This window comes from Medicago sativa, chromosome 3 (assembly GCF_051527215.1).
Source record: "Medicago sativa cultivar Bolivia chromosome 3, Bolivia_mono, whole genome shotgun sequence".
Taxonomy (NCBI): domain Eukaryota; kingdom Viridiplantae; phylum Streptophyta; class Magnoliopsida; order Fabales; family Fabaceae; genus Medicago; species Medicago sativa.
This window is the reverse complement of record NC_140751.1, coordinates 100,290,427-100,318,307: the sequence shown is the minus strand read 5'-3', so window position 1 is coordinate 100,318,307 and position 27,881 is coordinate 100,290,427. Positions and strand designations below refer to the sequence as shown.

At 31.5% G+C, this 27,881-nt stretch overlaps 3 protein-coding genes and 1 long non-coding RNA gene across 8 annotated transcripts; 1 reads left to right on the top strand and 3 right to left on the bottom strand.

Annotated features, from left to right (window-relative positions):
- Positions 1-61: 61 nt before the first annotated feature.
- On the bottom strand, positions 62-8,344 carry LOC146942871 (uncharacterized). 2 transcript variants are annotated; one of them, XM_085756963.1, is made up of 17 exons: positions 7,623-8,344; positions 5,993-6,309; positions 5,701-5,778; positions 5,355-5,575; positions 4,634-4,726; positions 4,356-4,439; positions 3,660-3,770; positions 2,831-2,936; positions 2,685-2,747; positions 2,445-2,498; positions 2,308-2,365; positions 2,032-2,108; positions 1,741-1,841; positions 1,598-1,658; positions 1,451-1,510; positions 1,248-1,310; positions 62-903 (listed from the first exon to the last, which is right to left on the bottom strand). In XM_085756963.1, exons 1-17 carry the CDS (start codon positions 7,765-7,767, stop codon positions 766-768), a joined length of 1,830 nt encoding a protein of 609 aa, XP_085613089.1. In that variant the 5' UTR covers positions 7,768-8,344; the 3' UTR covers positions 62-765. The 2 variants fall into 2 exon arrangements, with proteins under 2 accessions (XP_085613089.1, XP_085613090.1); XM_085756964.1 differs by having other exon boundaries at positions 1,741-1,811.
- A 5,210-nt stretch (positions 8,345-13,554) lies between these two features.
- Positions 13,555-15,456, bottom strand: LOC146942870 (uncharacterized). The gene is made up of 3 exons (XR_015032885.1): positions 14,196-15,456; positions 14,022-14,109; positions 13,555-13,939 (listed from the first exon to the last, which is right to left on the bottom strand). It is a non-coding gene; the product is annotated as an uncharacterized LOC146942870 (long non-coding RNA).
- A 3,399-nt stretch (positions 15,457-18,855) lies between these two features.
- Positions 18,856-25,530, top strand: LOC146942869 (plasma membrane fusion protein). Of its 4 annotated transcripts, none has more exons than XR_015032883.1 (7): positions 18,856-20,234; positions 20,316-20,423; positions 20,520-20,650; positions 21,152-21,252; positions 23,069-23,128; positions 23,371-23,514; positions 24,620-25,530. XR_015032883.1 is itself a non-coding variant. In XM_085756961.1 (6 exons), the coding sequence occupies exons 1-6, from the start codon at positions 20,048-20,050 to the stop codon at positions 23,453-23,455; spliced, it is 672 nt and encodes a 223-aa protein (XP_085613087.1). In that variant the 5' UTR covers positions 19,965-20,047; the 3' UTR covers positions 23,456-23,573. The 4 variants fall into 4 exon arrangements, 2 of the variants coding, with proteins under 2 accessions (XP_085613087.1, XP_085613088.1); XR_015032884.1 differs by having other exon boundaries at positions 19,996-20,234; positions 23,069-23,174; XM_085756961.1 differs by lacking the exon at positions 24,620-25,530 and having other exon boundaries at positions 19,965-20,234; positions 23,371-23,573.
- On the bottom strand, positions 24,396-26,218 carry LOC146942868 (Leucine carboxyl methyltransferase). Its single transcript, XM_085756960.1, has 2 exons — positions 25,798-26,218; positions 24,396-25,240 (listed from the first exon to the last, which is right to left on the bottom strand). The coding sequence occupies exons 1-2, from the start codon at positions 26,177-26,179 to the stop codon at positions 24,585-24,587; spliced, it is 1,038 nt and encodes a 345-aa protein (XP_085613086.1). The 5' UTR covers positions 26,180-26,218; the 3' UTR covers positions 24,396-24,584.
- Between the last annotated feature and the right edge of the window lie 1,663 nt (positions 26,219-27,881).

Below are 27,881 nucleotides of genomic sequence, written 5' to 3'. Positions count from 1 at the left end.
GCTTTATTTAGTAGATAAGAGGAGTTGTTGTTAGGATGCTAAATTAATGGCAACTCCCATGTACAGAGAAACAATTATGTAATAAGAATATGCAGAGAGAAAAGTACACTCAGTAGCAGAACAGGAACAAAACAGAGATCGAAATACACTACACTCCACATTCATCCACCCCCCTACATTTTATTATGTGTCATTCTCATTTCCCTTCCATTTTAGAGTTGGAAGCCTTCATATGTCAGCTTCTTATGCCCCCAAACTCAGGATCCTGCTCTTGTTCATTTCCTTTTACCAACTTTGCCTCCCATCTCTTTGTTGACATGGCTTTCCTCCTCTGGCTTAGTTATTTTTCTATGCAATTCACCCTTTTCCTCCAAAGACCATAAGTACCATAACATATTAGTTATTATCCTTTTAATTACAGAAGAATACAATAATAAATAATGATGTGTCAAAAAATAGTGAATATATCAATGAAAATTCATTTACACTTTGTGAAGTAACTAATCATCTGCAAGTATATTAAATGAAGACGCTGAATTTCTTTAATTGCCACTGCACACTAGCACCCCCACGTTAGTTGTGGACGAAACTGTAGAACATTTGACGATAAAATCTAGCATCTTTTTTCCCCTTGTAGCAAAAAATATCATATGACGCTTTGAATTACTAAAACGAGCAAGAGAACGGGGGTGGGAACCAGAAACTCATGACACATCAGAATCCAATTTTCCAAACGCAAAGGAATGCTGCCCCAAATTCTGAAACTTACATTTCCCGTGGCTCAGAAGCTAGAATTCCAAATTCATGCTGCATAAAATCTTCACTGGGTCTGTAATACTTGTCTGGAGAGTGCAAGGCCAGGTTAGATACTTGGCTAGTATAAAGACAGGCAAACCTCTCAACCTGCATCAGGAGAGTTGATTGAATTAATTATCATTTAGTGGGGTCAAATTGATATTATGACTTGGGAGTAAGGAAGAAAAGCTGGCATATATAAGGTTTACCAGTTTCTTCTTGAAAGTGCTAAAATAAGATGTGTAGGTTTTCCTAGACAATCGCGCCTTTTTTTTGTTTGATTCTATGCATCCATGTTTTTTTTCTTCAATAAATTATATATCGAGTACATTCTTCCTAGCAGCCGCTCTAATAATAATTCGAAAGATATAACTATATATGCATTTTCCTGTTGTACACTGGTTTGGAAATGGGGCATCTACTACTAAACTACCAAAGCAGTCGCATTTTACCTGATGAGCAAAGCGAGAATTCTGATAACCAGTTTTCATAAGCTGTCCCCATGGTTCGTGAAACTGCGATAATTATTTTAAAAAATCAACATCAGTGATCAGTCATCGTGTCATACAATGCCCGTCCGATATATTGTAACTGTATATGACTAGTAAAATGAGAACTAAAGAAAATGAAAACGGCTGACAATTGAACTTTATACCCTTTGATGTAATTTTCTTTGAGCTTCTTGATGGATTAATCGCATTTTCTCTCTTTCAAGCTGCCAAAAAAAAAAAAAACAGGCCCTTGTCAAATGTATGAAATTGGACTTCCAGGTATCACATGGAAACGGACCTAAAGGACAAACCTCCAATTTATCAAGTGCTGAAGATAGCTTCTGTTTGGCATTAGCATCTGGATTCTTAAATCTGAAAAGTAGTGCAGTACTTTATAATAATGCAAACAGATAATAAGGAAGGACTTGTTTGAGAGTTCCAAAGTTATACTAACTTAAGAGACCACTTCAAATGATGTACTTCATCCTCGATGCGATCACGCTCACTCCTCAAGAATTGAAGCTCCTGCGTGAGAATATTCAAGTAAAAATCTTCCTGAATGTGAATTAGCTTGTCAGGTCTTTATTGAGAAGGAGAATAAGAAGAATGTAAAAGCACACCTAATCAACAAAATATCAGAAGCCCGAATAAACCAGTCATTTGTTTTTTCAAATTTTATTTTTTATAAAGCCAAGGCTTGACAAAAAAAATAGTTCTAATTCGAGGAAATAAAACTAATAAGCACCTTCCGGGTGTCCCTTGATTCCCAGAGGAGTTTAACCTCCTTCTCCAGCTCTGGAATTACAAGCATTGTCCTCCATCCTGCTCGTTGAGCACATTGAATCACAATCAATTTAATTTACTTACATCAGAATCCACACATATGCTAAATTTTGAAGGAGTTTATATTTGAGTTTCTACTCATCAAAGGTACCATAGGTTAATCAAAATTTACTGGTAGATAAACTTAAGAGTGCAAAATACATTGCATAGTGTAGTTGTAAGGATTAATATGATATACCAAGAACCTTTTTGCTACGTAATATGTCTCCGTAAATGTGATCCCCAACATACAGAACCTACACATAACGCATCCAGATTTTTACAGGAAGCTTCAGTAATAACAACAATCCTTAAGTACTCTTAATCAACAACTACCTGTGAACTTGATTCGATGGAAAGCAGTTTATGCAGATGAGCTACATTGCCTCCCTACAACAGATGTTCGCAATCACTGGGTAAATACTGAGATCTTGACAAAATGAAAGGTAAATATTGAGATCCTGAGCTATCAAACATTTACGGATACAGACTGAGGATTAAGATAACATTAACTTCAAATAGATTTGTGTGTCCTAAACAAAATTATTTTCATTTTACAGAGGATGATGATTGTACCTGGAAAACTTGGCAAGCGTGATTCGTTGCTTCTGTGAATATCCTTGCTGAGATGTTCCCCACCTTTCAATATTAAAAAAAAATATGACACAAATCTTTATACGAGATATAAAGGATTGAATGAAATGATGTGCTATTGTGCAAACCTGAGGCATAGGAGAGCCATTATCTGTATTGAGTAGCATTCCAGTCTCAGGCACAACCTCAAATAGGTTGGCACGATTTTCCTCGTGAAAAAAACCTGGCTTTGCACTGTAGGATAGTAGTGGATGTGAACAGGTTAGCAACCAAATCCACAACTAAAACATTATGGCATGCTATCAGAAACCCAACAGTTAATGCTCAAGATAAAAAACACGCTGCCTGGATGTTTCTTACTCCCTTTAATATAAGACTCCTTCAACCCATTCACGGATATTAAGAAAAGTGGTTGATTTGGTTAATATTGTTAATAGAAATAAATTTGTCAATAATGTGTACTAATTGCCCAAAATTTCACAATTAAATTTTAGCCTCATAATTTCACTATCTTACTCTTTGCACTCTTTCCACCAGTCCTCACGAGAGATTTTTTTTTCCATGTGTAAAATTAATAGTTATTTCTGTAAAGAAATAATTAATGCAATGAACAATTTGAAATGTGTCGTATAAAAAAGAAAAAACAAATCTCAAAAAGAGTCATATATATTTAGGGATGGATGAAGTAAGTTATCATGTTTATTAGTAAGTGCCATGTCATGTCATCAAATGGAGGAAAATGTGTATTGTGATCTGACAAAAAAACTTGCAAATGCAATTCACTGAACTTCATAAGGACTACAGTGAACAGTTGGAAAGCGCCCATTTATTGTTTGTAACGTAATTTGTGCATCATAGGAATCCAAGGGCCAGAAGGGTAAAATTCACATTGGGCAGAATAATGAAGCCAAAGAAAACAAATATAACTGGGCAACGCTGCCAAGAGAAGAACATGACCTGCCAGTGATAACCACATCAAAGTATTGAAGCCATTCAAAATTGTTGCTGCCACCTACCATTCTGGATCCACAGAGGAAATTCATGACAGTATTTGTATAGTCCCATAAACTGCAAATGGAATAGGAAAGAATGAAAAATCCTAGTTAAAATACCCGTAGACAAGGATACCAGCTAATGCTTTTTGAGATAACCCATTACAATATTCTCTCTTAAATCAATTCCCTACAAATTTAAATACTTTTCAATTCTTGTAAATCTGCAATGCATAGAAACTCATTTTACTCTACTAATTTTGAACATTATGTATGAGCCACGTTACACCAGCTAAGCACTACATATCTAATCTTTTAAAAAGGAAAGTGTTAAAATATCTTTTAAAGATACACATTTGAATGTCTCATCAGTCATTAATAACACCAAGATATTTTGCCTACTTACCGAAAACTTTTATTCTTGTGCTTACATAGATACTACTCCAGTCTCATGTAAGCAAAAAAGAAACAATTTTTGTAGGTCCAATATATAAGCAAAACTTAATTAATTTCTCGATATTATATATGCTATTATTCTCAAAATACCCTTTAATGGAACAAGGTCCCATACAAAGTTTAATGAAAAGAAAGAGTAATTTAGAAAATGCAATTAATTTTTTAATTATACCAAAAAAATTAAATGATGTTGACTACTGCCTACCTATTTGTCACTAAAAATGTTGCACGTCCAGATTCTCTGAGCATTTCAAGCATAGGCACTATCAGGTTGTCTTCATTGATATACCTGATAGATAAAATTTAAACAAAAATCTGAGGAATTTAGAATAGTTCTATAAAGAATTCATATATGATATATGAAATTTAAGAACATGATTTTCACAAAGAAAAAATTATGACATTGGGATTCTTATACCCGTTGCTTGCATGATAATTATTTGTTCACTTCTCACTTTGATAGGGTGGTGATTATATTCATACCTTCCTGGATCTTTAGCAACCATTTGCTTCAACGTCCCATCACGGTGGCACAAATCAACAGCAGCTCGAACATCTTTATACATGCGAGAATAACTAGAAGAACAATTTGTACAGAATTAAATGCATAAACAACAACCACCAAAGCATTTCCTACAAGGTGGAGTTAACTACATGGGATAAATGATGCAACGGTAAAGGCTTGTGTGTATCTCAACTCGTATGTATAATGAATTAATGAAGCTATTTACCACCTGTTTGATCATTTCTATGAAAATATAAAGAATTTCCAGTCCTTTTTCATTTACAACTAACAATGGGTTTCCAAATTTTTGAATTAAAAATTAATGGCCTAATATTTATTATAGAGCTATCCATTAATTTCACCTGCCTACTATTCATGTTGTAGCAGTTTACAATCAGGATTAGCATTAAGCTCCAAGGTATGTCGACCTTCTAAAGCCCTATTAGCAAGCAGCTGAAGCCAACATTTATGACAGTGTTCTATGTTCATACCCATAAAGAAGCCAAGTCTTCCCGGAAGGTAATATTCTAATATATATCAATTAATGCTAAATTCTTTTCAATAAACTAGTGAAGAAGCCAGCCCTTCAAAAGAAAAAAAAAAGAAAAAAAAAAAACAATGATCGCCTAGTCCTGGAATCATTTAGTTGTAATAAAAGCATAAAAAATGAAAATTCACGAGAGCAAGAATAAATCTTACTCAACGCCTTCTCGAATCTTTTCAGGATTACTATCCTTAAAATCAACCAGTTGAGCAAACAAGTAGGCTTCCGCAAGAGAAAAAAGTGTATCAATTAGAGCATAGTCTGGCTCGTCAAATGAATCGCGTACTAAAGTATTTCCATAGGTCCCAACTTTATCTTCTTTTGACAACTCTCTAAATCCGTGATAGGCTACTTTCACATACTTGTGGCGATCCATCTAAATACATACAGCAGCAATTCAACAGTCAAACAGAGAAAGTGAGACAAAAAGTTTACCATCCAATCTATTATGTTTTCCCAGTGCTGAAAGAAATGGAAAGAAAACAATTAGGCAGTCTTAACCTTCAAGATATTTCCTCGTTTTTTGTCAAGAACCAAGCCCCTGACCATGTACTTCCAGTTAAAAGACCAACTTAGTAACTGCATAAGAGAAAAAGATTTTTAGCCAAAATATAACAGGATGTAAGATAGCTGCAAAGAATTTGCAAATAAGTAAAATCCTTTAACATAGTGAACCAAGAGGGAGTTGGTAAAACTATAACAAAAAATGCATATCACACTACCATCCCTATCATAATTACTGCAAGAAAAAGGAAAAACATGGTAAAAGTGCTGTAAGACTGATAAGACAAACCTCGCTAGGATATCCTAAATCGTAAACCAGCTTTTTAATTGTGCCTTGATAAGCAAGGGATTCAAAAGTTTCAGGCTTGTATTGTGCCAGAGTATAGTCCATGTCAAATCCCACAGCAACAATGTTCTTCATATTCAGTGACCGGTTACAAAATATCTGTTTGCCTCTATCGGTTTTAGATCCATGTTCAGGAGAAGACGACCATACACGTGGCCGTTTTCCACTATCACCGTCGGGCAAGTCCACTGATCTTGAGTCATGTATACCACCATCATGATTCTCATCCATTGAAGATTGAGAATGCAATTGGCTAGCTCCTGATAGATTTAATCAACGGCAAAGAGTTATACAAGAGTAATAATTAGGAATCACTTCAGCATATGTAATGACCACAACATGTAACAATGATCTCAACACGATGACTATTTTAAGTAAAAATTTATCAAGTTCCACTAATTTTGAAATGGTACCCCCAAAAATAGGCGGGATAATACAACATGAGTCCAAAATCTTGATAAAGGAATGCATTCACTTCCTGGTTTCCTCAACATTGGCCATTCACAACATATAGTAATCTATTAAAATATTAATATTCAGACCAAAAAGGCAACAATTAGGACTTTCATTGCAATAAAACTGCTACATGTGAATCCTGCAAACAAAAACACTCATACAGATAACTGAGACCAGTTCAATCTGTCTGACCAGTAAAGTGATGAGAGATTTGATGATCAGCACAGATTTAACGAGGCATCCAACCTTAAAAATTTAATTACTCTTACACTCACTATACAATCCACAGCATATAAATTTTAGGAAAAAGGACTTAAAAAACAATAGAACTTGAAAACTAGAATGAAAAAGAGAGAGGATAGCTCTAACCCCTTTCTTTGCAGTGAACTTTGGCATCATACCTCGGTTGTGAAAGAATTATAACACATAATGCAATTTCTTTATTAAGAAGAGTAATCCTCTAAGTTCCTAGTATTTCAAAAATTTCCCACCAATTCACATCACGAATCTCACACTATGAAGGAACCAGTTTTGAAAAACTTCTCCCCAAGTAATTCTAGAAAACAAAATGCTATCGAATCTTATATTATCTACGAGTCTTTTAAACAGCTAGCTACATGATCCGTAAGGCCTAGCACAACCGGTACTGACATTGTTAGGCTGGATATCTTCAGCGGTGTCCTGGGTGTGAACCCTAGACCTTCCACTTTATGTGTAAGCGTTTATAGAGGTGTTCCGTCAACCGACAAAAAAAAAGCAGCTACCTACATGTTGATACAACGGTATGTCTATGAACTCAAAAGGACTTTTCCACTGGTGAAGAACATAAAAGCTCCTATAAGGCATCATTTGTATAAATGGCTTAACTAAGTGCTTATAGCATAACCACTTATCATATAAGTACTTATGAATAAGTTGTTTCTATAACAAAAGATGAATTACAGTCAAACTTTTTTCTTCGAACTTTTTTCATGTAAACTATAAACAGTCAAACTTAGGAACTCTCTAAAACAATTTCACAGTAAATTCAAATAAGTCAAACCAAACAAACAAATAAAGAAATGGTTCAAAAAACTTAGAGCACAAGAAATCATCAGGTTTAGCAACGAAAACGAACCTGGTGATGCGATGTTGGCGAAGGGACGAGAAGATTTAGCGGAAATTCCAAATGCAAAGGAAATCCGAGAAGATAAAAGAGGTGATACGAGTTGAGGAGAGAAGTTAGAGAGAGAAAATGTGAATAGCCTCTTAGGAATTCGCATCGTGCAGTAACAGATTAGTGATTAAATAGGCTTAGACATGCTGCTGCTGATGAATCTGATTCTAACAGAGTGTGAAATGCAACTTCACAATCACAACTGGCATAAGCAGCATTAAACTAATTTTGCCTAATTCGAACTGAAACGTGGTGGCATCGTTTGGAACAAAAGAGGATTATTCCTATTTCCTATACTGGAATTGGATTTTGTATCTAATAATAATCAATTCATGTTGGGGAAGGAATTAATTCCCCTCTTTTTTTTTTTTTTTTTTTTATCTTAGTATAGTATGTAGTAGATGTAGAGCACTAATTTGTTCCCATCTTTTCACCTAATATTCTCTATTATTCATTTTCGTAAGAAATGGTATTAAACATACTGATATAAGGGTTTGGAATTAGGAATGAATAGAGGTGAGGTTAGTAGTACTTTACAAATTGCAATGCCAGAGGTTGTTGGTGGAAATGTGGAAAAGTAAATTACTGATATAAGGTGTGTGTGATGGTGGTTTCTGTGAAATGAAATTTGTGATGGTGTGACGCGTGGAATTGATGATCGAACTTTTTTGCATTCTTGTGCTGTTTTCTTTCTTTCTGGTTGTGGCTTGGATAAGTAGTGCCCGGCTACAATTTTTTGGTCAATACGCAGATCATATGATATGCCAACCCTTTTTTTCTCGACCTCTCTTTTTTTCTTTTATTTGTTTTTCTTAAATCTGTTTATCATTACAGTTTACAAGCATTTATCGCATGTGTTGTTAGCTGTTTGTGATGTAGACTAAACTATAATTATTTGGGTCGTGATAAGGAGTGTTTTCCCTTAAGGGAGTTATATTTAATGATTCCATTTAAGAAATTGGATGCTTTTGTTTTGGATTTTTTTGTAAAATAAAATATAAAAATCATTTTTGTTGTTTTTTAGTGTTTGTTTAAGATTTTTATAAAAATTATTTTATTAAAAAAATCTCTCTGACTCTAAAATGGAATGAAAAACTATTAGAATTATTTTTTTCTAAAATCTTTTTTTTTCAAATACACTTGTTTTTTATAAAGTAATTTTTTGAGGGTGTGGTTATGGTGCATAAGGAGATCCTTATGCACCGTGCATAATTGTTTTCTACACTCAACATAATTGCTTTCTACACCTCAAGTGAAAGCTTAATTCTAATAAGTAGAGGTGTCAATAGAGCCCCAAATTTCAAAGCCCACTTAAAAAAGCTCCCACCAAGCCCACTAAATTAAAGCCCCATATTATAATTTTTTTCTTAACAATTTATTTATGCAAAATAGTTTATTCGAAATAGTTTATTTATGCAAAACAACTTATTAGAATGATTTTTTACAAACCGCTTATTCAAAACAACTTATTTATGCAAAACAGCTTATTCCGATCTCATTTTAAAAAGCAACTTATTCAAAACAGCTTATTTATGCAAAACAACTTATTCGAAACAACTTATTAGGATCACTTTTTTTAAAACCGCTTATTCAAAACAGCTTATTTATGCAAAACAGCTTATTTGTTCAAAACAGCTTATTCAAAATAGCTTATTTATACAAAACAGCTTATTCTGATTTCATTTTAAAAACAACTTATTTATGCAAAACAACTTATTCAAAACAGCTTATTTATGCAAAACAACTTATTCGAAACAACTTATTTACACAAAATAGCTTATTTGTGCAAAACAGCTTATTCAAAACAGCTTATTTATACAAAACAACTTATTTGTGCGAAACAGCTTATTCAAAACAACTTATTTATACAAAACAACTTATTCCGATTTCATTTTAAAAAACAACTTATTCAAAACAACTTATTTATGCTAAACAACATATTTATGCAAAACAACTTATTCAAAACAACTTATTTATGCAAAACAGCTTATTCGAAACAACTTATTTATACAAAATAGCTTATTTGTGCAAAACAGCTTATTCAAAACAACTTATTTATACAAAACAGCTTATTCCGATTTCATTTTAAAAAACAACTTATTCAAAACAACTTATATATGCAAAACAACATATTTATGCAAAACAACTTATTCAAAACAGCTTATTTATGCAAAACAACTTATTTGAAACAACTTATTTATACAAAATAGCTTATTTGTGCAAAACAGCTTATTCAAAACAACTTATTTATACAAAACAACTTATTTGTGCAAAACAGCTTATTCAAAACAACTTATTTATACAAAACAACTTATTCCGATTTCATTTTAAAAAATAACTTATTCAAAACAACTTATTTATGCAAAACAACATATTTATGCAAAAACAACTTATTCAAAACAGCTTATTTATGCAAAACAGCTTATTCGAAACAACTTATTTATACAAAATAGCTTATTTGTGCAAAACAGCTTAATCAAAACAACTTATTTATACAAAACAACTTATTTGTGCAAAATAGCTTATTTATTCAAAACAGCTTATTCCGATTTCATTTTAAAAAACAACTTATTCAAAACAACTTATATATGCAAAACAACATATTTACGCAAAACAACTTATTTATGCAAAACAGCTTATTCGAAACAACTTATTTATACAAAATAGCTTATTTGTGCAAAACAACTTATTCAAAACAACTTATTTATACAAAACAGCTTATTTGTGCAAAACAGCTTATTTATACAAAACAGCTTATTCCGATTTCATTTTAAAAAACAACTTATTCAAAACAACTTATTTATGCTAAACAACATATTTATGCAAAACAACTTATTCAAAACAACTTATTTATGCAAAACAGCTTATTCGAAACAACTTATTTATACAAAATAGCTTATTTGTGCAAAACAGCTTATTCAAAACAACTTATTTATACAAAACAGCTTATTTATACAAAACAGCTTATTCCGATTTCATTTTAAAAAACAACTTATTCAAAACAACTTATATATGCAAAACAACATATTTATGCAAAACAACTTATTCAAAACAGCTTATTTATGCAAAACAACTTATTTGAAACAACTTATTTATACAAAATAGCTTATTTGTGCAAAACAGCTTATTCAAAACAACTTATTTATACAAAACAACTTATTCCGATTTCATTTTAAAAAATAACTTATTCAAAACAACTTATTTATGCAAAACAACATATTTATGCAAAAACAGCTTATTCAAAACAGCTTATTCGAAACAACTTATTTATACAAAATAGTTTATTTGTGCAAAACAGCTTAATCAAAACAACTTATTTATACAAAACAACTTATTTGTGCAAAATAGCTTATTTATTCAAAACAGCTTATTCCGATTTCATTTTAAAAAACAACTTATTCAAAACAACTTATATATGCAAAACAACATATTTACGCAAAACAACTTATTTATGCAAAACAGCTTATTCGAAACAACTTATTTATACAAAATAGCTTATTTGTGCAAAACAACTTATTCAAAACAACTTATTTATACAAAATAGCTTATTTGTGCAAAACAGCTTATTCAAAACAGCTTATTTATACAAAACAACTTATTCCAATTTCATTTTAAAAACAACTTATTCAAAACAACTTATTTATGCTAAACAACATATTTATGCAAAACAACTTATTCAAAACAACTTATTTATGCAAAACAGCTTATTCGAAACAACTTATTTATACAAAATAGCTTATTTGTGCAAAACAGCTTATTCAAAACAACTTATTTATACAAAACAGCTTATTTATACAAAACAACTTATTCCGATTTCATTTTAAAAAACAACTTATTCAAAACAACTTATATATGCAAAACAACATATTTATGCAAAACAACTTATTCAAAACAGCTTATTTATGCAAAACAACTTATTTGAAACAACTTATTTATACAAAATAGCTTATTTGTGCAAAACAGCTTATTCAAAACAACTTATTTATACAAAACAACTTATTCCGATTTCATTTTAAAAAATAACTTATTCAAAACAACTTATTTATGCAAAACAACATATTTATGCAAAAACAACTTATTCAAAACAGCTTATTTATGCAAAACAGCTTATTCGAAACAACTTATTTATACAAAATAGCTTATTTGTGCAAAACAGCTTAATCAAAACAACTTATTTATACAAAACAACTTATTTGTGCAAAATAGCTTATTTATTCAAAACAGCTTATTCCGATTTCATTTTAAAAAACAACTTATATATGCAAAACAACATATTTACGCAAAACAACTTATTTATGCAAAACAGCTTATTCGAAACAACTTATTTATACAAAATAGCTTATTTGTGCAAAACAACTTATTCAAAACAACTTATTTATACAAAACAGCTTATTTGTGCAAAACAGCTTATTTATACAAAACAGCTTATTCCGATTTCATTTTAAAAAACAACTTATTCAAAACAACTTATATATGCAAAACAACTTATTCAAAACAGGTTATTTATGCAAAACAGCTTATTCGAAACAACTTATTTATACAAAATAGCTTATTTGGGCAAAACAGCTTATTCAAAACAACTTATTTATACAAAACATCTTATTTGTGCAAAACAACTTATTTATACAAAACAGCTTATTCGAAACAACTTATTTATATAAAATAGCTTATTTGTGCAAAACAGCCTATTCAAAACAACTTATTTATACAAAACAGCTTGTTTGTGCAAAACAGCTATTTTGCACAAAATAAGCTGTTTTGAATAAGCTTTTTATGAGTTAGAGAGAGAAATGAGTATGGATTATGAGTTTCTTTACTGGAACGTTGTTTAACATGTTATACACTGAAATTATTACTGAAACCATAATTATGGTTTAATGGTTTTGATAATCATGTATGTGAAACCAAGATAAATGTGTAATGATTTTTAATGAAATTATTATTGTTAGATGGTTTTGAATAATGATTAAGATGTTATACACTGAAATTATTACTGAAACCATAATTATGGTTTAATGGTTTTGATAGTCTTCTATGAGAAACCAAAATAATTGTCTAATGGTTTTGCTGTGGAAATGGTTTCCGTGAGTTGTACTCCAAAACCATTTTGCAGTGGAAATGGTTTCCGTGAGTTGTACTCCAAAACCATTTTGCAGTGGAAATGGTTTCCGTGAGTTAGACTCCAAAACCATTTTGCAGTGAAAATGGTTTCCGTGAGTAATGCTAACACCAGATCCGAACCGGATTGATCATAAACAACACAATTCATCACAACATTCTCAATAATTCATCAAATCCGAATTCCAGCTTATACCAACAGATTTCACATCGAATCATTTCCCAATTCCAGTGAAAATGGTTTTGTAATAAAAAAATTGTGATAAACATTTAAATCATTATTAAGTAACCACTTAATAGTACACACTTATAACCTAATGTGAATTAATCAATAAGTAACCACTTTTTTGTAAAGCCTCGTCATCTCTCTTTTATTTCTTACGTTGTAAAACGAATTTCTGACTTTGTCTAAATATAATCGCGCTTTAATGGTTTTAATAGACTTGTATAATAATTGTCAAATGCTAAATAAAATAAAAGAATAGTGAAAATTATTATTGACAAATGATTTTAAATAAAAACTATTACTGAAACCATAAGTGTGGTTTAATGGTTTTGATAGTGTTCTACCCGAAACCAAACTAATTGTTTAATGGTTTTGCTTTGGGTATGGTTTCTGTGAGTTGTACTCCAAAACCATTTTGCTGTGGAAATGGTTTATGTGAGTTGTACTCCAAAACCATTAGATGTACTTAATGGTTTTCTTTGATCCAACATGGTGCATATCACAATCAAAAATAAAAAACATATGGAATTTTCTAACCATAGCAGAACATTTTCAAAACCATCAGATTCAGGCACCAACTTTGAATTCTTAGCAACAGAATCACAATTCTCAGAAAAATTCCCAATTTGATTTCGACAATTTCTCAAACCAAGTCCATCATCAATTTTCCCAAATTCAAATCAATCCCTAATCCCTCCAACTCATTACTCCCAATTCTCCTCCTCTTCAACGTCGTCCTTTCACAATCAACGTCGTCCTTTTTCTTCCAAAAATCAAGAATGCAAAGGAACTTGAAAATCTCCAGCAAACTTCATCACCAAACCAATCAAACCCATCATCTATATGTAACCAAAATTGAAAATCATAGCAAGATTCGAATTCAAACACAAAATCATCGGTAGTAACAGTTGACAAATTCCTGAAAGGATGGGACCTGAGAATTGAACCAAAACAAGTTAATGAAATAAAAGTGAAGAAAATATGAATTTCAATCAAAACATAACACAGTAACATACCTTTGATTTTCTCAATGCGTCTCTTGATTTCTTGTGAACAAGCTTCACAATACATGTGAACTTTCAGAATCACTATCATAACCTTAGGCTGCACCATATAATAAAATAAAAAAGATAAAAATGATCCATCACAGATTCAGATAAATTTAAAAAGAAAAAAAATAATTAATTAACCTCTTCAGCTTTCTTTTCTTCCTCTGGCTTAGGTTTCTCTTTCTCTTCAATTTTTTTCTCTTGTTCTGAAGGTGGTTTTGGGATCGGAGAAAGAAGCTCAACTTGTCTACGACTCTTCCTCTGAACTCTTTCAAGAACCTTCAATGGATCCGCTTTTTCTCCTTTAACAACAACCTTGTGAGATTTGCAATCAGTAACCACATCTTCATAATTATAAATCTACACGATTTCACGCATAGCGTTCCGCAATTCAAAATTGAAATCTCTACAAATTCACAATCACGCAAACTTGTCACGAATTACAATACACACATACCTCGGAAGAATAGGGATGATCTGCAATTCCGTTTGGGATCGGCGACCTAGGAATCGAATAAGCTGTTTGTGCAAAATAGCTTATTTTGTGCAAAATAGCTGTTTTGCACAAATAAGCTGTTTTGTATAAATAAGTTGTTTTGAATAAGCTGTTTTGCACAAATAAGCTATTTTGTAGAAATAAGTTGTTTCGAATAAGCAGTTTTGTATAAATAAGCTGTTTTGCACAAATACGCTGTTTTGTATAAATAAGTTGTTTCAAATAAGCTGTTTTGCATAAATAAACTGTTTTGAATAAGTTGTTTTGCATAAATATGTTGTTTTGCATAAATAAGTTGTTTTGAATAAGTTGTTTTTAAAATGAAATTGGAATAAGTTGTTTTGTATAAATAAGCTGTTTTGAATAAGCTGTTTTGCACAAATAAGCTATTTTGTATAAATAAGTTGTTTTGAATAAGCTGTTTTGCACAAATAAGCTCTTTTGTATAAATAAGTTGTTTCGAATAAGCTGTTTTGCATAAATAAGCTGTTTTGAATAAGTTGTTTCGCATAAATATGTTGTTTTGCATAAATAAGTTGTTTTGAATAAGTTGTTTTTTAAAATGAAATCGGAATAAGCTGTTTTGTATAAATAAGCTGTTTTGAATAAGCTGTTTTGCATAAATAAGCTGTTTTGAATAAGCGGTTTTAAAAAAAGTGATCCTCATAAATTGTTTCGAATAAGCTGTTTTGCATAAATAAGCTATTTTGAATAAGTTGGTTTTTAAAATTAATCGGAATAAGCTGTTTTGGATAAATAAGTTGTTTTGAATAAGCTATTTTGCACAAATAAGCTGTTTTGTATAAATAAGTTGTTTTGAATAAGCTGTTTAGCACAAATAAGCTCTTTTGTATAAATAAGTTGTTTCAAATAAGCTGTTTTGCATAAATAAGCTGTTTTGAATAAGTTGTTTTGCATAAATATGTTGTTTTGCATAAATAAGTTGTTTTGAATAAGTTGTTTTTTAAAATGAAATCGGAATAAGTTGTTTTGTATAAATAAGCTGTTATGAATAAGCTGTTTTGCACAAATAAGCTATTTTGTATAAATAAGTTCTTTTGAATAAGTTGTTTTGCACAAATAAGCTATTTTGTATAAATAAGTTGTTTCGAATAAGCTGTTTTGCATAAATAAGCTGTTTTGAATAAGTTGTTTTTGCATAAATATGTTGTTTTGCATAAATAAGTTGTTTTGAATAAGTTGTTTTTTAAAATGAAATCGGAATAAGCTGTTTTGAATAAGTTGTTTTGAACAAATAAGATGTTTTGCATAAATAAGTTGTTTTGAATAAGCGGTTTTAAAAAAAGTGATCCTAATATGTTGTTTCGAATAAGCTGTTTTGCATAAATAAGCTATTTTGAATAAGTTGGTTTTTAAAATTAATCGGAATAAGCTGTTTTGTATAAATAAGTTGTTTTGAATAAGCTGTTTTGCACAAATAAGCTGTTTTGTATAAATAAGTTGTTTTGAATAAGCTGTTTTGCACAAATAAGCTGTTTTGTATAAATAAGTTGTTTTGAATAAGCTGTTTTGCACAAATAAGCTCTTTTGTATAAATAAGTTGTTTCAAATAAGCTGTTTTGCATAAATAAGCTGTTTTGAATAAGTTGTTTTGCATAAATATGTTGTTTTGCATAAATAAGTTGTTTTGAATAAGTTGTTTTTTAAAATGAAATCGGAATAAGTTGTTTTGTATAAATAAGCTGTTTTGAATAAGCTGTTTTGCACAAATAAGCTATTTTGTATAAATAAGTTGTTTTGAATAAGTTGTTTTGCACAAATAAGCTCTTTTGTATAAATAAGTTGTTTCGAATAAGCTGTTTTGCATAAATAAGCTGTTTTGAATAAGTTGTTTTGCATAAATATGTTGTTTTGCATAAATAAGTTGTTTTGAATAAGTTGTTTTTTAAAATGAAATCAGAATAAGCTGTTTTGTATGAATAAGCTGTTTTGAATAAGCTGTTTTGAACAAATAAGCTGTTTTGCATAAATAAGCTATTTTGAATAAGCGGTTTTAAAAAAGTGATCCTGATAAGTTGTTTCGAATAAGCTGTTTTGCATAAATAAGCTATTTTGAATAAGTTGGTTTTTAAAATTAATCGGAATAAGCTGTTTTGCATAAATAAGTTGTTTTGAATAAGCGGTTTTTAAAAAATCATTCTAATAAGTTGTTTTGCATAAATAAACTATTTCGAATAAGCTATTTTGCATAAATAAATTGTTAAGAAAAAAATTATAATATGGGGCTTTATTAGGCCCACAAATAAATAGATTTTATAGTGGACCCAAATAATTCTTTTCACTTGGGGTGTAGAAAGCAATTATGTTGGGTGTAGAAAGTAATTATGCACGGTGCATAAGGATCTCCTTATGCATAATAACTTTTGCCATTTTTTGATGGTAAATAGACACAAGTAGTTTCAGGCTTTTTTTAAAAATCTCTACATTTTTCTAACGGGGAATTAGTCACTTTAGTCCCTGAATAGGGAAGGATTAGTCACTTTAGTCCCTGAATGCAGAGAAATTCCAAAACAGTCCCTGAATGTAGATCTGTTGATCAATTTCAGGGACTAAAGTGACTAAGGAAGTCTACATTCAGGGACTAAATTGACTAACGGAGTCTGAATTCAGGGACTAAATTGACTAACAGAGTTTACATTCAGGGACTGTTTTGCAATTTCTATGCATTCAGGGACTAAATTGACGAATCGGTTCCCATTCAAGGACTAAAATGACTAATTCCCCTTTTTCTAACACAAAATTTATTTATTTTTAAATAAAAAATAGATGCACCTATTATTTGTTGAAAAAATGATTTTTTTACGGTAAGACTTTTCGTAAAACCGTAATCATTTTGTCTTTTATTACAAAAACCTCTAACAAAAATTATGGATATTAAAATGTGTGTGAGTTTGCAATTTATACTTATAATTGTCAATATCTTATATATATGAATGTTATGTTTACAATTATTAGTTTTATCATTCAAAAAGATCTAGTGACATAGTTTATTAGTAACATAGTTTATTGTCGGTTTGTCTTTCAATCATATGTCATTTTTTGTGTATATATTAATGACAAATTAAACAAAGACGTTTTGGTAAAGAAATTACTAATCCATTTGAAATTTTGTAAAAGGTCTTATAAAGAAAAGGAAAAAATAGTCTTATTAATAAAATGAATTTAGCACTGTTTCAGACTATTTTATCTTTTTTTTTTTTTAGTGGAGGGAAAGAAAGCCAAATCTCTTCCAATTTAATTTTAGCTCTCCTCGAAAATTGCACGATTTGTAGGTAAGAGAATAATTTATTAGGCCTGATTTTATGATTTGGACTTAAATAACCTTAAATTTGATATGACTAAAATATTATAAGCGTAAAATATAATTTTATACTTTTCATCAATTAAAATATTATTTTTGTAATCTTTGAACCAAACACAAATCATTTTAAAATATATTCACTCTCCTCCCCTCTTTTTGGTAAAATCAAACAAACTCTTGAGCTATGATTGAATCATACAAATCCTTGAGCTATAACTTCCCCTTCATGTGTCTGAAGCTTCGGTCAATCCCTTCTTATTCACTCTTTGAAAAATACTAAGGAGTAAGTTAAGAGTTGTGTTTAATAAGCTGAAATTTTATGAAAATAAGTGTATCGATGTATTGAAAATTGAAATACTTTTAATAATTTATTTGTTTAAACAAAGTCCTTAAACATGTGGTAAGTATGGTTGATAATGCTTTAAGAAGAAAAAAATCAAAAGAAATTATCACTTATTCACCTTCCTTTTGCATTCTCTCGTTTATTCACCGTTATCATCAAACATTTAATGGTTTGTGGTATTTATTTTTGTTTTGCTTAAGATAATTGGTTTTCTGGATTTTGTTTGAATATAGGGTTGGTTTTGAATATAGATTTTTTTTGGGTATGAGTTTTCTTCGTTTGGTTATCTGGGTGTTACAAATTTGGTAATTGAAATGGTTGGCGGTTTTTTAATATTTGTGGGGGTTTTCGTCCTCTGTGAAATTTATCCTTAGAATTATATCATTTATACATACGGTTATATTAGTTATGAGTTACATCTAAAAACAATAATTCATCTTTTTCGTCTAGAAATTTATTTTCAACTCTCTCCATAAACTCAAAACTCATCTTGAATCCATAAATTCCGAGACCTGAATCCAAATCAAACATAATAATACTCATCTCCAACAACAAACCCAAATTTGATAAATCCCAAAAAAAAAAAAAAAACGGAATAACAAACTCATATATTTGTAAGTATAATCGAAATCTTCAATAGTTGAAGGTGATATGTGTTTGAAAATGATGGAATTGAGTTTGTAGTTGAATGAGGAGATGGATTGGGTTTGTGGTTTGAAAGTGATGGGTTTTAATTTAATTTTAATAATAAAAATAATAAAATATTTTTTTGAGGGGAATAACAATAAAATATTAGTTTTGCTCAAAAAACAATAAAATATTAGTTCCCACCTCTTTATTTATTTTAAATCAAAGTAACTCACGCGTTCATGTGTAAAATATCCATTGACAATAAATATAGACGTTTCTTTCATAATTTTAACTTGTATCTTTGATATTTCTAGTTCCTACACATGAAAATTGAAAATGGATTTGTTTATTTAATAAAATTAAATAACCATCAATTTATTTTCTAAGTTATTTCACTTGCGTCAATTTAATATTAAACTATACAAATATAACTAATAATTTTTATTAAGATGTTAAAAATTAAATTGAGGAGTTTTCATGTGATTTAGAAACTTAATAAACAAATTTTAAATCATTTAAAATTATTTATTATATCTATATAGGCGAGTGATTAAATGAAAGAGAGAGTTTATAGATTAAATTGATGGTTTATTTTATGGTCAAAACGTTTTTGATCCTTACAAGTATACCAACTTTTTGTTTTAATCTTCTAAAAACTTTCTTCGATTATTAGTCGTAAAAAAATTTAATCTTCACTTTTGATCTCTCTTTTTAAGTAAACTCATATGCAGAATTCATATTGTTGAATAAAATTTTGCATAAAAGTTTATAATATTACAGGAATCTCTAAAAAAAAAAAATTTCTTACAAAACATTTGCATCTTTATACCTTCAGGGGTTAGAAATTCATATTTAATTAATGTTTTGTTGAGAAATCCTAATTTTTTTTGGAGAAATTTTTACAATATACTACACAATTTCGTTGAAAAATATAAATGTTACACATGAATTAACTTAAAAAATAGAGACTAAAAATGGTGATTGAAATTTTTATAGGACTAAAACTTGAAGAAAAAATTTAAATGAATTAAAATGAAAAGTTAGTATATTTATAGGGATAAAAACATATTTTACACTTTATTTTATTAAAAAAAATGTAAATGGAAGCAAAGGCATAGCAGGAGTTAGGACTTAGGACGAAAGAAGAAATAATCCGACCCGAAAGAGAAACACACCGCGAAAGAATAATTAACTAACCAACAATGCCGTTACCAGCAGCTACAGTTTCTGCTCTCAACTCTTTCTCATCCACCGCCACCGCGCAATTTTCCCTCCCTCCAAAACGTAACCTTCCCCTTTCCTCTTCTCACATTTTCTCTCGCAGAGACATAGCGTTACTCTCATTCTTTTCACTCTCTGCACCTGCCTCCGCCATTGACATTGGCATCTGTAAGCACACTCTTCTTCAATTCATCACTTCCTGTTACTGTATTTTGAATCATAACCCTAACTTTTGTTACCGTTTTTCAGCAGGACCAAAGGATTGGCTAAAAGAACAAAAGAAGAAATCTTCCAAGTTTCTACTTGCTCCTGTCGATGCCTCTCGTGAAAGCCTTCGCTCTGTTTATCTTTTTCTCAGTACGAATTTTTATTTTCTCTTCTCTTCTCTTCTCTTCTCTCTACACATTGTTTCATATCTTATTAGGGTCTGTTTGTTTCGGTTCCTTTTCCCAGCGGAAACTGGTGCTACTTATACAGATGAAGATTTGCAGAAATTTCAGCAGCTATTCAGATCTGCTGCCAGGGATTGTGTCCCAGAGGATAGGAATTCTTTCGTAGCTTTCCAAGCTAACACCGGAGTTGAGGTTTGTCTTTGTCATCATCTACTACTCTCATTGATAATTTGAATCAATCAATGTCTTGCTAATTAGGGTTTGGATGACATAATAGGATAATTGGATAGTAGAAAATTATGTCTGTCATTGTTCATCAATTATCAAATGCTTGCAAGCTCATAATACTGATGAGTGATTCGTTATATGGATTATTGTTATCATTATTTATTTTTTTAGGAGAGTGAATGGTGATTAAAATAAGATTAGACGAGAGAAGCTGAGAAGGTTTGGTTAAGAGAGATAGTAACCATACCAAACAATTGAAAGGTAGATAATCCCTACCCTGAATTGAGTGGGGACTGATAAAGTTTCATGTTAAACACACAACATGTCTTGTAACATCATTGTTATCTATTAGACTTAATGGGGTTCTTTATCCCCTTTTCCCAAAAGAATGTTAGCTCAAGTGCAAAGAAATATTTCAACTGAAGAAGTAATTCACGTTCAATATTTTTTTTTTTTTATGCACAGGTGTGCACATTTCGGTTGATTGTGAAGAATGCAGCCTCCTTGCTTGGAAAGAAGGATCCTGTGAAGTTAGAAGCCGAAGCTTTGCTAGATAATCTTATAAGGTATCCACTTTCCAGCATCTATGTGTTGTAGCCTGCCTACTGCATTAATTAGTGTCCATCAAATCCTTTCTTTACACTGAATATTTCATTATTTTTAGTCCCTGTGGTTCCAAGTATCTTCACTATTTGAGAATAATGCAAAGCAAATGATTGAACTGGATAGATTAATTTTACTTTACAGCTAAAGAAGCAAGATTATATCAATAGAATTGTTTTTGGTTCCACTTTTCTATATTATTGTATTTTTTTTGTCAAGTCTATGTATATATGCTGCTCTATGAGCATCACATTTCTTTCTATTGAATGAACAATGTAAAGTGCATTATATATATATTTGACACATTTAGTTTCCAGCATCTAGTTCTTCAGGTGAGCAGAAACTCATGCCGAGCATATTAACTTTGGTTTCTTTTAATGTCAAAAACTCTTGATGGCTATTTATTCTATTCCCAACTTCATTCTCTTTATCAATATGATGTAGGACAAAGGTAGGTCAAATATAGTTATATTTTAGTTTTGTTCACGTATGTTAACACAAGATACAACACGTGGGTTATCCTTCTCCAGTAGAAGGAGGAAGTCACAAAAGAAGAGCAATGTCTCCAAGAGAAGAAGAGAGAAAATGAAACGAGTGAGAAATGAAATGGTAAGGAGTGGCTATATATAAGGAGAAAAATTTAGAAGGGAGGGCCTCTGCGACAAGTGGCCAAGTGTTTTGTCCCTGTTCTCTTAGATAAAACTGATTAGAGCACGTGGTAACAGTGGGCCTTCCACAATGATAATTAGTGAGACCGAAATTTCTTTTGAAGGTGAATTATCCTATGTATATATGCTGCTCTATGAGCATCACATTTCTTTCTATTGAATAAACAATTTAAAGTGCATTATATATATATATATATATATATATATATATATATATATATATATATATATTTGACACATTCAGTTTCCAGCATCTAGTTCTTCAGGTGAGCAGAAACTCATGCCGAGCATATTAACTTTTGTTTCTTTTAATGTCAAAAACTCTTGATGGCTGTTTATTCTATTCCCAACTTCGTTCTCTTTACCAATATGATGTAGGACAAAGCTAGGTCAAATATAGTTATATTTTAGTTTTGTTCACGTATGTTAACACAAGATACAACACGTGGGTTATCCTTCTCCAGTAGAAGGAGGAAGTCACAAAAGAAGAGCAATGTCTCCAAGAGAAGAAGAGAGAAAATGAAACGAGTGAGAAATGAAATGGTAAGGAGTGGCTATATATAAGGAGAAAAATTTAGAAGGGAGAGCCTCTACGACAAGTGGCCAAGTGTTTTGTCCCTGTTCTCTTAGATAAAACTGATTAGAGCATGTGGTAACAGTGGGCCTTCCACAATGATAATTAGTGAGACCGGAATTTCTTTTGAAGGTGAACTATCCTATTATAGTTAATAGTCCATCTCAAAATACAAGAACTATGTCCAATTAAATCAATTTCCACTCTTATGTTAATCGTACTTAAATTGAACCCTTCATGGTTGTGATAATTCGCTGGCTTCTCAAAAGATCAAAGAGTTAGATCTTGACAGTTGACAGTAAACGACATAGTTTCTATTCTATAGATTAAACATTGGCTGCTACCTTTTTTTTTTGTTTACTTCCCTTTAAATTTCCTATGTGCTAACTTCGTGTATTATGATACCTAAAGCATTATCTGCACTCTCTTTTGCCTTTTCCCTCTTTTTAATATCCTTTGATGCCAAAATGCATGCTAATTACCAAATTTCGTGACATATGACGGTAAATGCCTGTTTCCCATATTTCTCATGTGCAGATCATTCGCCTCTATCAGTGGGCTGGCAAATGAAACCAACATTGAACTTGCATCGGATAGGTATATCTCCTCAATAATAGTGTCCAGGATAATTGGGGTATACTAGGTGATAATTTGAAATAATTTTCTTTATGCTATCATTTGGATAAAAACTAAACCTGTATTGTTGTCCTTTTTGCGTCTCCCTTTATTCATCTTCAAAGTTTTTTTTGCTTGTTATTTATGATTATCATTTCTGGTACCTCTAACCGAGATTATCAAATGAATGACTTGCCTCTGCAATCAATTTTTTTTATTTTCAGGAGCAAAATAGCAGATGCTGTATCGGATACAATATTATCTCTCGACAAATTTGAGCAAGGAATTAGGGATTGCCTCGAAATCTGACTGTAAATAACCTGTTCAACTTTTTGAAGTGGAAGGTTGATTTTGAAAATGTCATTTAAGTACGTGCTTCTGGCTTTGTCAATTAAGTACGCGTTTTATTATATATATACTTTCCTGATTTCTTATCTCTAACTTTTTTTTCCTTTCTAATTTTTAAAATTCTCTTTGGCAATACTGCCCTAACGTGGAAGGTTGGCACTTGGCTGTATCTATAGTCTAAAACTTTCATAACAAAACATGATATCAAACATCATTAGAATACAATTTGATTTAAGCCACGTCACTTAGCTGAATATCATTCTTACCCTGAATTGAGCCACCTCACTTACCGAACTGACGATTGGCATTATTTGTAAGCGTGTATTAATACTTCTTCATCTGGATAATCCTCTGGTGAGAGCGCAATTTTTGTCGTCAATATGCTGACTGCTGAGAATATCAAAATATGCTTTTGCCCTGGTTAAGTTATCTACTTGCTAGTTCTCTCAATCTAAAATCAGTACTCTTCTCTATACTTGTCTCCTATGTCTTCTATGCATTTAATTCTCAGAATAGTTTCTACAGGAAATGCATGCTCTTTGCATTTCTTGTATTTCTTTCCTAGGAATTTCTAATTTGTTCTTTGTTGGGGCTTAGCCCTTGCATAAAACTCATTTCAAATTCTTCTAAAAAATTCTCCAACCGCATTCTTTAAGTTCTTTACTGATTTGATTAAACTGAGTTTGATTTGGTTTTCTATCAGAGTAGACGTGTTTTTGAACTGGTTTGGGTGGATATAAATTGTAACATCGATTTGAAAACTGAAGAAAGTTACATTTTTTAGGGATGAAAAAAAATGACAATTGAAATGTGATATTTTGTATATCGTACTATTTATTTATCTCCATTATTCTTCATCATATAATTGAAGAGAAAAATTATTTCATCAAGAAGGCGAAAATAAGGTTCGAATAACTTAGGTCAAAGGCTATTTCTAGCTTTTTGGCCCCTCTTGTATTGAAAAAGACTATTTTGCCCCGTCTAGCATTTTTTGCCAATAGTGTAGCAATTGTACAGGTGACAACACATGGACCAGCAATAAGAATTAATTAAAAATGTAGTATGTAATCTCCATGTTCTATTCTACGAATCAGGACCGAATGACCGACTCCTTATTATGCGCAGAACTTTGATCGGGTGAACCAGAAGCTTCCACCAAGTACAAGCGACAGCATGGTGTTCCGTCATCTGGATTGGTTTGTAATGACCTAGGCAAGTTGCGGAGCTTGTTGAAGAGATTTAATGGATCATTCAAGAGGCCGAAATGGGCATCTGGGTCTCCAATCTGTGAAAGTTTTACATGTGTGAAGCCAATAGATGGTAAAAGTTGGTCTGGCCAATCACTGTAAAATTGGAATACTGAATTGGATAGCGTGGTTGATGACTTATTCATGAAGTCTGCTAGGATGACCGTGTGAGTTAAGACACAATTGTTAGCTAAAATTCTCAGCAGTTGCATGGCGTTGGATTGGGCGAGGTAGTATAGGATACCTTCTAGAATCCAGACCGTGCTCTTCTGTGGTAAGAAACCTGCAATTTGAAGCTTTTCCATCCAATCATTTTCTCTTATGTCAGCTGCCACTCTGGTTAAGGATTTGGCTTTGGACATAATATGTTGTGACTCGTATGTTGATTCCTTAGCTGCTTGCAGAATAGTGCTTTTTACCTCTAAGACTTCTGCAAAGTCAACCTCAAAGACATCGCTGTCCTTTAAGCAACTCAAACGATATGCTCTTGTATCCATTCCTGCATCAAATTTTGCAAGAATACATGTATATATATTAGCTAGCTGAGATGATTATAATCTTTCAAGTGCAGATCGTCATTGTTTCATTGTCAGTGATTATGATTAGCTGCTGGTCAGACTGGCTGTAATCCAAAAGGTTCCAAAATTGTCCTGTCTAATGATTGTTTGGGAACTTAGGTGCTCCTGTCTAAAATGTGCTGTTACAATTTAGTCGTGTCTAAAAGGCCATTTTGCCAAATATTTGCATCCCAAATTAACTAGGAATAGAATAAAAAAAGACAGTATAAAAGATATCTTGTCTTAAAAGGTTTTAAATACGGTGTTACATTAGTTTCTTGTGTGTTTTTGAAGGTATAATTCACCCCCAAAAGTCTTCAATTTTCTGGTCTACTGCTGTTTTTGGGAGAACAGAATCCATCCGCGTTAGCTTCTGATAACTATGCAGATAATGCTACTTTGCTCAGCTAGCTGATCATTTAGCAATATTGATATTTACTATATAAAAGTTGTTTATTTAAAGAAAGTTAAGAACGTGATTAGCTAAGTGTCTACAAACCTGCACCTAGGAGAACAACCTGTGCTTCTCTGCCATTTGGGGAACTGAGAACATCTTCCAGTCTAGAATCAAACCAAAGCGTTCTAACTGCAAGGATCACTCCAGAAGTTTCACGAGCATTGTTGAGATAGTCTTTTCTCATCTTTTCATGAAGATTTCTCAAATAAGTCTCCCCTGCCAGCAAAGCAGCAAGTGGATCATGGATCACATGCTTCCACATAGCCCTTCCTGCAGCCGTTTGGCAAGCTGACCTTTGAAGGAAATCCCATTCCTTTTCAATTGTTGCGTGGACCTGTCGAACAGGGTCAGTATGTAACAAGTCTGGAAGGTTTAGCTCTGGCCATGCTTGGTTGTCTTGCAAGCCATTTACTTGATCAGACATGATTGTGTGTTACACAAAATAAGGGATTAAGAGGTTTGTGAAGAGGATAATGCATGTTATTTATATATAGAGGAGCTTAAAGAGGTTTGGGGTTGGGATAAGGAAAGAGAACCACACACAACCAACGCTTGAGAGATACTTAAATCGTATCCAGCTTATTGGCCTTAATGAAAGGCTAGGTAACAATGTAGTCCACGACTACCACAAGTACATGTTTCTGTTCTTTCCATGTCTTGCCTGTCCTTTTTTTCAAGTACAAAAAAAGTGACATTCTGTGGTTCCCATTACAAATTACTTTTTGCTAGATGTGGGCACCTTGACTACCTTCGCTTGTATAACAACAACTTATATAATTATTGGGCAAATACTCACTCGAGTCTCAAATCTAAGCAATTTTCACTTTTTAGGTACATTCAATCAATTATGTATGTGGTCTATATTATATAGACCACATACAATATTTATTGAATGAACCTAAAAAGTGAAAACCGGAGGAGTAATCATATAAACTTGTTGTTTAAGGACCAAAACAAAACTTGAAAATTATCTAGAAGATCAAATGTGCAATTTAGTTTATTTTCTATATTTGCTTTCGTAAACAATGTCCCAAACACACTCTATAGCATTTTCCAAGAAAAAAAATATTGTGTCAATGTATTTTTAATCAATCATCTTTGAATAAGACATAGTGTTCCTATAAAAGCCAGTAATATTTTTTTAAGAGGTATAAGAGCTAGTATTTAATCATTATTTATCCGAAATAAAGTTTTTCTCGTCAATATTCGTCACTCACATGCACAAATTAAGTGGATTGTATGATCTTCCCATACAAAAGAAAAACAATAATCATTTTTAACCTTTTTATGTAAAAAATTTAAGCTGTAGGGATAGTGTCTCATTTTAAGATAATAAAAAAAACAAAGATTAGTGCTCAGAAACAGAATTGCATTTTGAACTTCTTTATGATTAGTAATACACAAATGATTAATGGCAGATGTGCAGAATCGGCCTTCCATATAATTCCAAATATTTAATGTTAGCAAGATGGCGCATAAGCTGAGAAATTCGTATCCTCGAATAAATTAAAATAGTATATCCAACGCATCCATTTGATTCCAAGAAATAACATGATGTAGTTGTCCTAAAAAAAAAAAAAATTATGTGCTTTTGTACAAAAATGCTCTTATATTTGAACAATTTTTAATTTTTCAACAATCATTTAACACCTTATTTTTCTATATTTCTCTCTTTCGATCACGTCTATTACACCACGCTTGATTTCTTTTATCTCCGAATAGATCAGGTGTATGAGCGTCCAAAGCATTTTTCATAAAAATATGACATTTTTATAATGAGCTATTGAGCTACAATAAATTGCTACTATGTTTTTATGTACAATATAAATGTGAATATTAGGTGCTTGTAAAAAAACACAGCATTCGTATTGGATACAGATAAATAAAAGATGTTTTGAAGGAATTAATGTGCCAGATCTGGTTGTGAGCTTGAGACATTCAATGCAAGCGGTCCAGTAGTACAATAATTCTAATGAGATACTAATGCAAATGCAGGGTCAAGGTTGTCCCATACCTACTTCAAATGTGCGATGAACTTTCCCTCCACCTGGCTGGTATAAACTCAACACCGATGCAGCTAGACAGAATGAAGATGGAACATGGAGATTGTCGACGATTGTTAAGGA

What these genes read in the sequence shown, in the direction of transcription:
- LOC146942871 (XM_085756963.1), bottom strand. Translation starts at nt 7,767, where the DNA reads ATGCGAATTCCTAAGAGGCTATTCACATTTTCTCTCTCTAACTTCTCT. An exon ending in ACGTAGCAAAAAGGTTCTTG is followed by an intron (nt 2,109 to 2,307) that starts GTATATCATATT and finishes CTCAACGAGCAG; the next exon opens with GATGGAGGACAATGCTTGTA. An exon ending in ATTCTCGCTTTGCTCATCAG is followed by an intron (nt 904 to 1,247) that starts GTAAAATGCGAC and finishes CTCCTGATGCAG; the next exon opens with GTTGAGAGGTTTGCCTGTCT.
- LOC146942869 (XM_085756961.1), top strand. Translation starts at nt 20,048, where the DNA reads ATGCCGTTACCAGCAGCTACAGTTTCTGCTCTCAACTCTTTCTCATCC. An exon ending in CGCCATTGACATTGGCATCT is followed by an intron (nt 20,235 to 20,315) that starts GTAAGCACACTC and finishes ACCGTTTTTCAG; the next exon opens with CAGGACCAAAGGATTGGCTA. An exon ending in CTCTGTTTATCTTTTTCTCA is followed by an intron (nt 20,424 to 20,519) that starts GTACGAATTTTT and finishes TCCTTTTCCCAG; the next exon opens with CGGAAACTGGTGCTACTTAT.
- LOC146942868 (XM_085756960.1), bottom strand. Translation starts at nt 26,179, where the DNA reads ATGTCTGATCAAGTAAATGGCTTGCAAGACAACCAAGCATGGCCAGAG. An exon ending in GGTTGTTCTCCTAGGTGCAG is followed by an intron (nt 25,241 to 25,797) that starts GTTTGTAGACAC and finishes AATTTGATGCAG; the next exon opens with GAATGGATACAAGAGCATAT.